The following is a 13472-nucleotide window of genomic DNA, read 5'->3' as shown; positions in this document are numbered from 1 at the left end:
GAGAGGAAGGGGCGGGGGGGGGAAAGGTGGCTGCGGGGGGGGGAGGGGGAGGAACATGGATGAGAAGCTGCAGGCGCATCAGGTTGACATCGACCCGGATTTTGAACCTCAGAGTCGGCCTCGCTCTTGCACCTGGCCGCTGCCTCACCCCGACTTCCCGGGAGAAGAAGACGATGGAACCGGCGGTGGGGGAGGCGGCGGCGGCGGCGGCGGCGGCGGCGGCTCCTCTAAGCAACCCTTGGCCGGCGGCACCGAAGGCGCCGAGAACGCCGGCGTGGCGACGGAGCGTGGCAAAGCGACCCCTGCGCTGCCTTCCCTGAGTGCGGACGTTGGACAGCTCCGCAAAGCGAAGACTTCGCGGCGGAACGCCTGGGGCAACCTGTCTTACGCGGATCTCATCACCAAGGCGATCGAGAGTTCCCCGGAGAAACGGCTCACCCTCTCCCAGATCTACGACTGGATGGTCAGATACGTGCCCTATTTTAAGGATAAAGGCGACAGCAACAGCTCGGCTGGCTGGAAGGTACCTGGGCGTCCTCCCCGCCCTGCGCCCTCCCCTCCCGCTTCCTACTCCCGCCGAACAGATACCTAGTTTCCAAGAGACGCCGGGGAAGTTTTACTACAGTACTCTCATCCTCCGTGGGTAGAGGGGGTCTCCAGCGTATCTTCTTTGATTGAGATGCCCAGGAAAAGCGGCTGACCACTGGTTTTAGCCTCCCTGGGGCTGCAAGGAGAGGTGAATTAAAGGCTGTTAAAATAGAGCCCCCCCTCCCTTATTCCATCCTTACTTGAAAGAAGAGGTTTTCAACGGGAGTTAGTGTCTGGAGTATTAGGGGTAATAGTAGGGATGACCAACCCTGAATCCTCCTGAGAGATTCTGTAGAACCCTGAGAGATTTTTGAAGGCGTGTGTTATCTGGTCATAACAGGGCTGGGCCTTTGGCTTTGTTGCATGAAAGGGGCAAGAGTCCCCCCCCCCCTCCCAAGGTCTGTTTGGGTCCAAAACTGATTGATGAGACATTTTTGTCCTGTCTTTGACCTGGAAGGCAAGTTACTCTTGTAGCCTTATTATAGCCACGATGGAGAGCACTTTTTCTCCCCACTTATGCCTGAGGAGAAGAAAGTATTGTTGGCAGTGTTGAAGAGGGTGTGAGTGACTGCTTTTAAATGTATGTATGTATGTATGTATATTTAAAATCTTTTTTTTTTGCATTGTGGAAGAGAGAGGTCATTTATCAGTAGCCTGGGCACTTATTCAGCTGCTTGGCCAACCTCCCATATTTCCTTCTGCTTCTTTAGTGCCTGGCAGCCAGGAGGTAGGGGGAAAAATGATTCCCCCCCCCTCTCATGTTGCAGTTAAGTGGCACTTGTCTGTCTGGTAGGCTGAGGGAGCCAGAAGTATTTTTTGAAGCTTTCTTCTGCTCTGCTCGATTTAAATGCCACTGGGAGAAAGGACATGGCAGGGGAGTTGCTTTCCAGCTTTTTGCTTTCCAATTTGGGCAGTGGGTAGGGTGGGGAGTGGGGATCATATGGGGAAATTTTTTTCCTTCTGGAATGCAGCCTGGATTGCTGGAGCCTCTATCATTACCCCAAGGAAAACATGAAACGTGATGCCCTCTTCCAGTTACTTTGTCTCCCTCTTTCCCCAAAGTTGAGCCAGTGGGACAAATGTTACTAATCCCATTTGAGAGATGGATTCCATCAGGTCAAAAACTGGAAATTTAATGAAAGAGCCCCCAGGTGCTCATGGCAAACTTTGTCTGTGGACAACATCTCTTTCCCGAATCAAAATGGGATTTGGTATGCTTTCTTTTTTGCTTCAGTTTCTTTCTAAGGTCAGGCCGTGGATAGAAATGGGATTATTTGAAAAGTTGTTGCTGTGATTCACCCTTGATGGAGGGCTTGAAAGAGGTTCTCCCCCACGTGTGTGTTGGCCATGGATAACCTGTATAAATTTGGAAATAAATGACAGGGGGAGAGAAGACAAGAGAGTGACTTGTATTTTCTTTATCTCTTTCTTATCTGTTGGCCTTACCCATACAGAGTTAAGATACACACCCCTCTCAGTTTAGCTCTGCTGGCTGAACTCCAGGCTATTGCCTTTGGTTTGTTAAATATTTCTGTCAGTAGTAATCGATTCCTCTCTTATTGTGATTTAGTGTATAGCTGTGTTGCATTCCGTCAGCTTACAAGAAAAATGTGTATGTGTGTTTGGGTGGGAAGTGTCTACTGTTTCAGCCAAGACAACTAACTCCAACCTTGACTTGTGCAGGAAAAGGTATTTATGAAATGAGGCTGCCCTTCCACATTCACACCTCACCACATTGGTGATCGATTCTGGAAGGGGAGCAAAAGATGAACAGTGTTGGCAACAGAGGGTTTCCATTTTCTTTAACTTCTTTTTACTCTTCAGCTACTCAGTAACAACTGTTCCTTCAGGAAGTGTCTGCTCTGGCATTACCCACACTATTCTGTGCTGGGCCACAGTTCATGGGAATTGCAGAAGGAACAGTTTTTTATTTGTATCTTTGGCTGCAGAAATATTCTAGAAGCAGTGAATCAAAAGGTTAGACCAGTGTTTCTCAACCTCAGCAACTTTAAGATGTGTGGACTTCAACTCCCAGAATTCCCCAGCCAGCATTCTGGGAGTTGAAGTCCACACATCTTAAAGTTGCTGAGGTTGAGAAACACTCAGTTAGACCAAGGTTGAGCTAGTTACAGGAATGTGCACTTTATACTTGGAAGATTATTTTTTTCCATCCAGCCCAGTTTTTTCCGGTCTGGTGCCCACCAGATTTGTTGGGACTGGGACTCCCAGAATTCCCAACCAGCATTACTGAACTACCTGGGAATCCTGGGAATTGTTTTCCCAGCATGCTTGGAGAATGCCATTGAGATAGACTAGGATCAGTCTTACTCAACCATCTGCTAGTCCAGAATCCTGCTTCCCATTGCCCAGTTTTTTATTTTTATATCTATCTATCTATCTATCTATCTATCTATCTATCTATCTATCTATCTATCTATCTATCTATCTATCTATCTCTGCAAACCCTAAAACTAGAGCACAAACCAAGGTGCTTTTTCCACTCTGGGCTTCCTATCATATGCTGACTCTGACCAAGTGTGGCTAATAGGCAGATTCCTTTCATTTCAGTGGGTTTTGTTTAGACATGTGCCTTCACTGGTTATTCTGTATCAGCAGGTTGTATGGATTATAATTGTGGCACCCTTGGGTACAGAAGCTTGCCCAGTTAAAATCTGCAACAGTCTTGCCTTGGATATACAATACAGTATAAAGTTGACCAATGAAACTTTAGATATACAGTACAATATATATTTATTGTTCTGGGAATCCATGGCAAAGCATGGACCTTTGCCATGGCTGGTTCTGAGTTCCTTGGCAATTAATAGCCACAATTTCTTCCCACCCCCAAGAAACTTTGAGAGGACCCATATGAAACAAATCAGGACCATCTCTTTCTTGATGAAGCCGAAACTTTCTTTTCATTCAAAGCATAAAAATAATAAAAATAGTTCAGCAGTGTATCAGTGTAACATGTCAGTAGAAATTAGCAGGGATGGTAGCATTTTTAATCTGCGGTACTCTGCCAGGGGGGAGTGCAGGAAGTGGAAGAGCTTCAAGGTAACTTTCAGTTTCAGAGCTCTTACCGTGGAGGTCTGCAAGTTGTCCAGTTTCCATGCTTTTGTTTTAGAAAAGCTCTAATGCGCTTCGTAGAGTGAGGAAATCTTCCTGCAGAAGGGTGACCATCTATCATTCTTCCTGGGATTCTGACAAGGAAACTGTGGACATTAAACCTTTTGCCTGTGTATGTGCTAGTCCAAGCTGAAGTCTTTTGCTCATCTGCACGGGGTAAATCAAAGGGGTTCTGCCAGAATGTATTTCATCCTTCCAATCTGGACCTGCCTGTACATGTTCTTGTGAGATTTGGCACTGGTGCTCTTAAGAAATTCAGAAGTTAAGCAGCTGCTTTTTTCTCTCCCCTGACCCCCTTTCTTGAGAGTATTGCAACACTGGCAACTCTATGGTGCATAAGAATCAGGTCTCACGAAGAACTGAGATTGCAGGTGAAAAATATTGGAAAACCTTTGAACTCTGGGTTCTGAGCTGGATGGAGGTTTGTCTATCTATGATACAGTATATTCCCTATATAAAAAGACAATGTGGTGTAATAGAGGTGTCTAGGTTCCAGCCAAAGAAACTCTGGCATGGGGTCAGAATGTCAGGTGAGCCAGTTTTATATGACTTTTGTGTTTGTTGGAGCTAGGTTATGGGCCTTGAGCATGATTTATATTTACATTGGGGTTTTTTTTGCTGTTCATTTGCTGTTTACTGGGGGGTTTTTTTGTTGGTTTTTTTAAAATCCTGTGTTAACTTTCCAGAGTCACTAGTGTGAATGGATGGCCATTAAAATGATCAAATAAATAAAATAGAGGGAAGCACTCATCTGAAGAAAATTCTAAAATATATTCTAACGAATACTACTTTTTCTAGTTCCATTTCATGCCTTTTTAAAAAAAGAGAGAAAGAGAGGTACATCGGCACATTAAAAAGTAGCTTTGTTTCACCAAAGGCATTTTAGATAAAGGCTTTTGAAATGCCTCAGCTGGAATAGTGAATGATTGGTGAGGGGCTGTTTCATAGCAGCTTGTATTGTCATAGGGTTTGCTCTTTCCATGCTAAGAGTCACAGGGTAAATCTATAGCATGTCCAGGTAGGGCTAGAAGAAAGCGCTGTTGAGAAAAAAAACAAACCCAAAAAAGGTGCCAGGGTGTGTGCAAATTGCCACTGGCCATCTTACGGCACCCTTCTTCCACCTGTCCTGATAACTCCTAGTTGGAAGGGGCGGATATGCCTTGATAGTGCATGGTGGTGTCTCACAAGCCTTGCACTTGCTTGTGCTGGGAAGTGAGAAGGAAGGTTGTAGGCTGATTGAGTGCCCCATGGCAGGGGTAACGGGACTCAGCAGCTTTCTCTTTTGGCTCTGTGAAAGTTAAGAGTTGGCTTTAGACGTGATGAAGAAGAAAATTCCCTTACAACCCCAAACATCGTGAGGAGGTGGATCTTATCACCAAATTATCTGAAGAGTTTCAGATGGCTTTGTTTTTGGCAACAAGTAGCACTTGGTTGTCACTGTGTTCTAAACTGCTGCCAAGAAAGAGAAATGATCTTTTTGGGAGCAGCGGAAGGGTGCTGTCCTTCGGACTTTGCAAGTTAACTAGTTCTGGTACTAAAAGTGGGAGAAGCTGCACTGTTAATTACTGCACTGCGAATCTGTGATTTAGTACTTTCGGTACTCCTTGTCCAGGCTTGCAATCTCTTTCCAGAGTTTAATGTTAGGCCTATTTAGTCTGGGTCAGTCTCCGGCAATGAAGCACAGCTGCTGAATTTTCCTTATCGGTGATCAGCCCTAGTCTGAGTTCTTCTTTGTAATTTTGCAGCTTTAGAAGAATGTCACTTGTCTGGATTACATTTTAACATAAAGGCCCCAAATATTTTCTCATGCCTGTGATCCAGACCCTCTGCTGTATTGCCCGGTCTGTAATTTTACATTCTTGCTCCTCCTCCTTCTTCCTTTGCTGCTCAGAACTACTTTCTCCAATTAAATCCTCCCCTCCCTATTCATAACTCTGAATTCCAGGACTTTTTATGCAAGAGTCTTGCACAATATGTTCAATCCTAAACCAGGTCAAAACCAAACAAAACTGATGCATTCACATTATATGCTACACCCAAGGAAATAAACCATATTATAGTTCACCATGATGGCTTTGGTTATATAATATGCTAAGCCAATGGCTGGGTTCCCATAACATACTAACCATCAACTAATGAGTCCTACTTTAGCCTAGCCTAACAAATTGTGCAAACCCAGGCTGTATGTCTGAGGTTCAGAAGCATCACAGTTTTAAAGTTTCCTTTGTGCGTGTATAAGGAGAGAGCATTCTTGATAAATGGGGACTTTTTTGTAGTTACCTTACATAATTAATCTTCTCTGGTCCCTAATGAATTGTCGGCCATCAAACCCTCTTCCTGATTCACTGAGAATTCCAAAGCGTTTTCCTGTGTGATGGAAACAGCTTCCCCCATCTTACCAGCCGCTGTTTTGAAAGGTGGGATTACAAGGTAAGATTTAAAGCTCCCAGTTGTCCCCTCAATCCTCTTCCCTAAAGCCAATTGAGAACTTCAGCTCCTGTGCACCATTTAACTTGCATCATCGCATCCCTCCCTCCCACCTTGTGCTGTTAACGTAGATCTATTATTCCTCAGGGAACAGGCTTCTGCTTTTGAACGGAATTATTTAAGTGGGATGGGGAGGGGGTGTTTAGACAGAGCGAGGCAAAAGTTACTGAGTTTGAAACTTAACCCGGCTTAGTGTGTTATGTAGAAACAGCCATTAGGTTTGTAACTGCCGGTTAAGCATGTTGTGTGGGCATAGCCAGTCTCTCCCCTTGCCTCCTGGCCTTTAACAGATAGTAGAACCTACACGTATGTTTTCACTCTTTAATTTTTAAAAGAATACGGGTGCTCTGCAGAGCAAGCACCATCAACTTCAGTTCCCTAAAGTAAAAGGTTTCTAGGGAAAAGAGGACAGCAGGTTGGGTCAAGACTGGACATCTACTAATTTTGTTTGTTTTAATGGAGTGGTATTTAGTTGTAAAACCTTCTGAACTAAAGGGCCTGTTAGGTCCTGCTGAACCCTAATATCACCTCTGAAGAACAATGGGGCTAAAATAAAACCAGGACGAATTCAGACCCCAAGAGACAGGCTAATTTATTTTTAATGTACAGAAAACAAAGACCTGGACAGTTTGAAGGAAGTTGTGTCCTGCAGTTCTTTTTCTCCGGTATAATCTTCCTGATATTGCTGGAGATGGTCCTAAAAGTAGTGGGCCTTGTAACCTATACCATAGCTTGTAACCTGGAACGGGGCTTCTTGGTATCTTCCCAATCCTGCTGAAATGCAGATTGCAGCAGCTTTGGTCAGTCTGACTTTGGACGTGGGATGCTTGTCCTGTAGTTAAGGACTCAGTCTCAGAGTTGGTGCAGGGGCTCCCCCTCCATTTGAGTTTTGGAGCTGCGAGGCTGCACACTTGCGGGGGTAGGGGTGGGGGGCAAGGGGGATATTTCCCATTGTCAGATGCTGCGTGGAAGGCCTCTTGACTGACAGTTCTGTTTAATTAGGGAGTTGTTATTTTATCAATTCCAAAGCGCTTGGAGTTTTCTGCTCCAGCTCCTGCATTCTGCTTGTTAATGGGAAAACCAACACCCTCTGTCAAAGAAGCAGCGGCTCGGATGCATTTTAAAGCACTGTTTGTGCCACTTTGACATCCAAAATATAACAATAAAGCTATCAGCTAGTGGAAGCCTGCTGGAGGCAGGTCTGACAGTGCCAAAACCTTAATTGCCAAACCTTCCCTCCCTTTTTTTCTCCTGCATTGTGAGGCTGCCCTTTTGCGGCACGTCTTGGAACTAGCAAAGTGGCATCAGGGCTTGAAGCGGAGGAGTACCCAGCTGATCGGGCAGGGCTTGCCCGCAGTGGAAGCTTGCAAGTAAACCATAGCTTCCTCAGTCCCTCCTCCCATCGGTTCTCTTGCTCCTGAGCAAGCCCATGGAGAGGGTTATGGCCAGGATTACGCAATTTCAGGCTCTAATATGCAGTGTTAGGAGAAGGAGAAGTCCATTTGTTAGCTACCGGTCCGGTGTTGCAGCTTGGCCATTTTACACCCACTGTGGTTATTCTTCAATTATTCTGCATGGGAAGGGGGAGGAAATGTGTGCCGATTAGCGTGATGGCTAGGACACAGTGGCTTGGAGGAAATTGGCAGGCTGTCACATGACTGAGCAGGGCTTTCTGAGCTCTGTCCCAGGAAGTCGCCTTATATTAGATTCATTTGCAAAACTGCTTAAACAAATCAGTTAAAGACCTACTGGTAACAGATTAAATTTGGTTAAGTTTTAACCCTTAAGGTTTTTTCCCCCTTCTGGTTTAGCATGTTGTGTGCAAATTTGGCTCTCAGTGATAGGCAGCCTGGTGTTCTCCTGATACTTTGAACCACAGCTCCCATCACCCCAACCATCATGGTGAATTTCAAGTGTCTGTGAGATTTGTAATTAAAAATAGCAACAGAGGACACCAGATTGCCTATCTCTGCCTGCCTGTTTGGCCAATATATGATTCAGTGTATTGTACAGATCTAAGAAATGGGTTAATTCATAAACCAGGTTATGAACTGGCCATGCTGGGCAAATGTGGCCTTAAAATTTAGACTACTGAATAAGGAGGATCTCTCAGTACATCCGTTCCTTTTCTTCTTTTATTGGCTACATTCATAGAACAAACTTAACCTGGTTTATGAACTAAACTGATTTCTGGGTTCGCACCAAAACCATAACAAGGAGCAAGGGTAACATGAGAGTGGGCTAGGTTGACACAAGCCACAAAAAACTAAGCTTAACCCTAGCCTAGCTTATCTTGCTATGCCAATGCATCTTTACCTGACCTGATTCAGTGTGTGTGTGAACATTTCCAATGTGTCGTAACTGAAGTGACCCATCCTATTCTGAAGGCACTTCTCTGAAAGAGGTTTTAGAAAGGAGGTTTGATCAAAGCATGCTTCATGCTGCTCCTGTACCTCTGCTATATGCTTTAAGCATCCTCAACTCCTTCCTTCCGTCCTTCCTTCCGTCCTTCCTTCCGTCCTTCCTTCCTTCTGTCTGTCCTTCTGTCTGTCCTTCTGTCTATCCTTCCTTCCTTCCTTCCTTCCTTCCTTCCTTCCTTCCTTCCTTCCTTCCTTCCTTCCTTCCTTCCTTCCTTCCTTCCTTCCTTCCTTCCTTCCTTCCTTTTTCACCTTTCCAGAATTACTTTTCATGCAGTGCTGACTGCTGAAGTAACACAAACCTGCTAAATGGATGAGCTTTATGATAGCATAAAAATGATACTACAGCAGTGAGTAGAGCTTTATTAAACCCCAGGGACAGGCTGCAAATGAACAGCTTGCTCTGCTCTTAGTTCTTTTTTTTTCCTATATAAAAAAATAACTCAAATATAAACTACAGTTAAGATGGTGTGGGCTAGAAGCACTTTGAAATGTCATGCCAACTCTGATCCCGCCATTACAACCCATCCTCCCAAAATCTGGTTGCTTCCATTTAGTGGGAGTTCTGATGGAATCATGATTTCCTGGTGTTTGTCCTGTGCTGATTGCTCAGACGGGGTCCAGTGAGAAATGAGAACAGATGAAAGTGGAGAGATCCCCCCACCCCGACCTAGTGCAACTAATTTTTTTTTTTGCTTGACTGACAGGCTGTTTCCCCAGCCTCTAATATTGTTAGCAGAAAAGTGGGATTACAAAGTTGAAACAGCATGGAATCATAGATGAGGTTCACAAAACATAATAAAACCCTAATGCTTTGCCCACCTAACAAGCTCGTTCCAGATACACAAACTGGCTATGTTTGATGGGATGGCTGTTTGCACAGTGTTCTAAAGGCGATGGCCAGGGTCCTACACCTTGGTGAATTACCGTCTCCCCAATTCCATTTTAGCCCAGCTAAATGTGTTGGGTGAGCCCAGCCGTATCTTCTAAACCTGAAAGCTCATCCTTCCCAGCGCCTTTCTCAGTACAGAATCAGCCGTGGAGGGTGCAACTACAGCATCCCTTACTGAGGATCATCAACTTTCAGTACTTTCAGTATTCCTGGCAAGCTTCCATAGATCCACTTCTGAAAAGCCCTTGTACAGTAAAAGCACTCACAGCTTGTGCATCGGCAATAAAGAGAATGAGTGGGATCTAAAACAAAATGTGAATTAAATCATAGGCTTGTACCGCTGGAAGGGATCACAAGGGTTATCTAGTCCAACCCTATGCAGGGGACAGGAAAATCAAATGAATCACCCAGGAGGGGTAGCTGTCCAGCCCCTTCTTCAAAACTTCCTGAGATGGAGGCCCCACAACCCCCATGGGTAGTCTGTTCTACCATTGTTCAGTGCTTAATATCAGGAGGTTGTTCTTATATTTAAACAAAATCTAGGCAGCTATAAGTTATACCTGTTGTTTCTGATTCTAGTTTCTGGGTCCAAGAAAAATGGTTCTTGACCACCTTCCCTGTAGCTTCCTTTCATTTGCCTGTACCTTGTGTGCCTTTCGTAGTGGGGGATGCGCCTGTTTAGGTTTCTAGCTACTATTTCATTCCCTTTTTTTTCCTTTCATCATCCTCCAGCTGTTCTCTCATGCATATTTGGTATTACTTTCTTAAAAATCTGTACTTCTGCAAATCTTGGTATTCTCCCAGTCTTGCTCATGCTGCCCTCTTGTCTGTCCATGGCACCATTTTGATTAGGTAAGGCTGCATGAACTCTTTCCTGTTTCAAAGGTGGACTTTTGGAAAGAGGTAAGCCATACCTGGAAGACTGATCTCGCTCGTTCTGGAAGAAGAATAGAGCGTTCCAGGAATGTTTATTGATTTGTTAGCTTGTCACATTTGTATGCAGCATTTCCTATAGTCTGCACCATCTGCTGCTGTCCTATAGCTGAGGGTGGCCCTTCAAAGCTTTGAGTGTGGCTGTAGAGGAGATAACCTTGAAGTAGGAATGCAAGAGTGGGTATATAAACATCAGGTCAACTCTAAGAGAGAGAAGAAGGTGAGAAAGAAACTCAAGATTGTCCCGTCTTTATTCTCTTTGATATAAGGGTGGGATAGGGGGAGAGAAACTGTCAGGCTTTTAAGACTCTGTTACTATACACTGCAACAATAAAGTGGAGTTCCAGTTGTTTTTGTGAAGTTTGTTTCTGGCCTGGCTTACCTTGATGGGCTGACACTGCCTTGTAGACTCTTCCCAAGGTTGCCACCAAACTACAGTTTTTACAGTGGAGAAAATTATTAAATACATGGAGACTAATCATATAGCCATACATGAAATCAATTTTAGATCGAATTAAATTTAGTCTTGCCCATTTCTCTGTCTTGGTTCCACCTACATTTCTAGTGTGACTGCTGACCCCAAACAGGTTGTGTACCTTACAGCATGGAGCCACAACCATTTGGAGAATGTGTTATGGGCCCCTTCACAAAATGGCTGCCGCAGTGGGTATGGCCAATTGCTAGGCATCCCTTTACAACAGGAGGTGAATTGGGCAAGGCTGCTCTCCCCCATCTTTTCAGGGATGCTCTTTTTCACCTCAGCGTACTTCCTTCTTCTTTTTTTCTGGGAGGGTAGATGTGCTTCTCCCCAGAAATTGGACTGCAGCTCCCTATCATTTTTATTTTCTAAGGATGCCTCCAGGGTATATACAAGACTTCAAAGTATTTCTGGAAATAAAGATTATGCCTGAGGCTGATGCTTTGCTTTGCACCATGCTAGTTTCCCTGATTATTTTAATTATGTAATCTATAAAATAACATGGGGTAGGGTATGGAATTTGTAGGGCAGCAGAGGAGGTGTGTAGGGGCACATCCAGTGATGCAAGACTGGGAACTTGTATCAGGGGTAGAACTTGGCATCAAGTTGGCAACATGGGACCAGACTTCCTTGAGGAACTGGGGGTTTTAAGGGAAGACAAAAGTGCCTTTAGCCCCCAAAAGACTTAAAGCACCCACTTTGCCCTTAACTCTCCCCCTGTACCAAAAATGGGTAAAAGGAATGGGCCTGAAGATGTTTGCCTCACCCACTCTGCAGAAAGGACACTGGAGAGATTCCTTGGTCTCTTTCCCAGGCTTGATGTTTCTTTGCATCTCTTGTTTATAGCTACGATCCTCAAATCAGATTGCAATTCCCCTGCCCCGCCCCCCAGAGCACTCACTGTCTGGGCTTTTTAGCCCAGCACAATCTCCCCTTTGATCTGTAGCTGCCTGTGTGTTCCCAGCTTCCTCCCAGCTTCCCATCCCTTTTTGCTAACCAGGTGCTTTGTCTCTGCGCCTTTCTCCTGGAGAAGGTGTCAGCAAACTGGTTGGAGGTGAAAGGTGGCTGAGGTTATGGAAGGACCCCTCAGAGCAGCTTCGCCTGCGTCCTGCTCAAGCTCGTTTTGGACAGCAATCTGTTGGTTATTATGGGCTGCCTTGGCAGCAAAGGAAACCGAGAGAGAGGTACAAAGATTGCTTTCACCCGCTGGAGGAGAAAAACAGCTGAGGCATGGCCAGGAGGGGGCCATGCTGGTTGGAAAGGAAGGCCAAGGGTGGGGGATGAATGGGAAAGGCCAGCATTCAGGGATTAGAGCTCAGCTGGGTTTGGGCACCTCCCCTGCCAAGGCTTGAAGGGTTTGTTTGCTAAGTGCTCCTCAGGCCACAGAGAACTATCTCAGATCCTCTGGGCGGTGGCAAACCCAGCTTCCTAGAACTCTGTATGTTTCTGAGAGCATGGAAGGAGGAAGGCAAGGCACCCAGCAGTGTGTTCTGCTCTCCCTCACCCCGAATCCCCAACTGTTCTTTGTTTCCTATGTGCGCCACTCACTAGCTCCTGCCTGATTCTCTTTCACCACTTGTGTCCCATTCTATGACACGTGATATTTTCTAGATGGCTGTGGCAGCTGCCTTCCACACCTGCCCATTGCATCATGCTGTCCTGTATAAGTCTTCTACCCTAGTTGATCATCTGTTCCACAACCTCCGTACCATGACCTACCCCACAACGGCTGCAACTTGTGCAAATTTCTGATACAGAAGAATGGGACTTGTAAGCTTCCTCCTTTGCAAGGCAACTGTTTCTTAAATCAGTGCATCAGGAAAAAGTCTCTATCAGATCAGCCTCTCGTGACTGTCAATGGCCTCCTCTCCACTAATGGAAGGGCTGCAGGGCTCTTCCAAGTGAGGGAGGCAATGCATCTCTCTGTCCCAATGACGGGTTGTTTTGCTTTCCACTTTGTTCCTTGTGTTCACACACCCCTGATGGGACAGGAAGACACGCCATACCCTGTATAACTAAGAAAGCTGAAATTATTTTTTTCCATATATCCTAACTTGGCTTTTTAGGCCTATAAAGTTTGTTGGATCAGAGAAGCAGCTTCAGAATCGGGTTTTGCTCCATCCTTGTTCATTTGCTATTTCAGCAGCAGCACACTGTAGCTCAGTCTTAGAGTTCCTGCTGAGTTCCAAGTTCAATTCTCAGCTCTGCCAGTTAAAAGGTCAGTTCTGCTAAGTTTGAGTCCCTAGAGCCTAGAGTGAATACTATAATCAAGTGTGCAATGTTTTTTGTGTGGAAATGGCCATTTTTGGGTTTTGATTGGTGTATTGGGGCCTCCCCTCCAGAAAACAATGGATGGGCAAGAAAAAAATGACATTCAATTTTATTTCATTCTCGTTTATCTTTTTCCTTTTCTGTCCCATTAAAATTTATCATATGGAGGAAATAAAAGAAAGCCATTTTTGTTGACCACTTGGGCATCCCAGGGCCTCAGGCTTGTGCATCTCTGATTTATATTGTTGGAGATCTGTGGATGCCTTGCAGGGCACTA

At 45.1% G+C, this 13472-nt stretch overlaps 1 protein-coding gene across 1 annotated transcript in view; it reads left to right on the top strand.

Annotated features, from left to right (window-relative positions):
• The first annotated feature begins 55 nt into the window (after nt 1-55).
• The window catches only part of FOXO6 (forkhead box O6), a 113947-nt gene continuing 100530 nt past the window's right edge, over nt 56-13472 (top strand). Inside the window, exon 1 of the mRNA XM_063311637.1 lies at nt 56-523. Coding sequence (XP_063167707.1) covers nt 56-523 — 468 coding nt within the window. The remainder of the gene's footprint in view (nt 524-13472) is intronic.

Source organism: Candoia aspera, chromosome 10 (genome assembly GCF_035149785.1).
Source record: "Candoia aspera isolate rCanAsp1 chromosome 10, rCanAsp1.hap2, whole genome shotgun sequence".
NCBI classification, from domain to species: domain Eukaryota; kingdom Metazoa; phylum Chordata; class Lepidosauria; order Squamata; family Boidae; genus Candoia; species Candoia aspera.
This window is presented reverse-complemented; position numbering and strand designations above follow the sequence as displayed.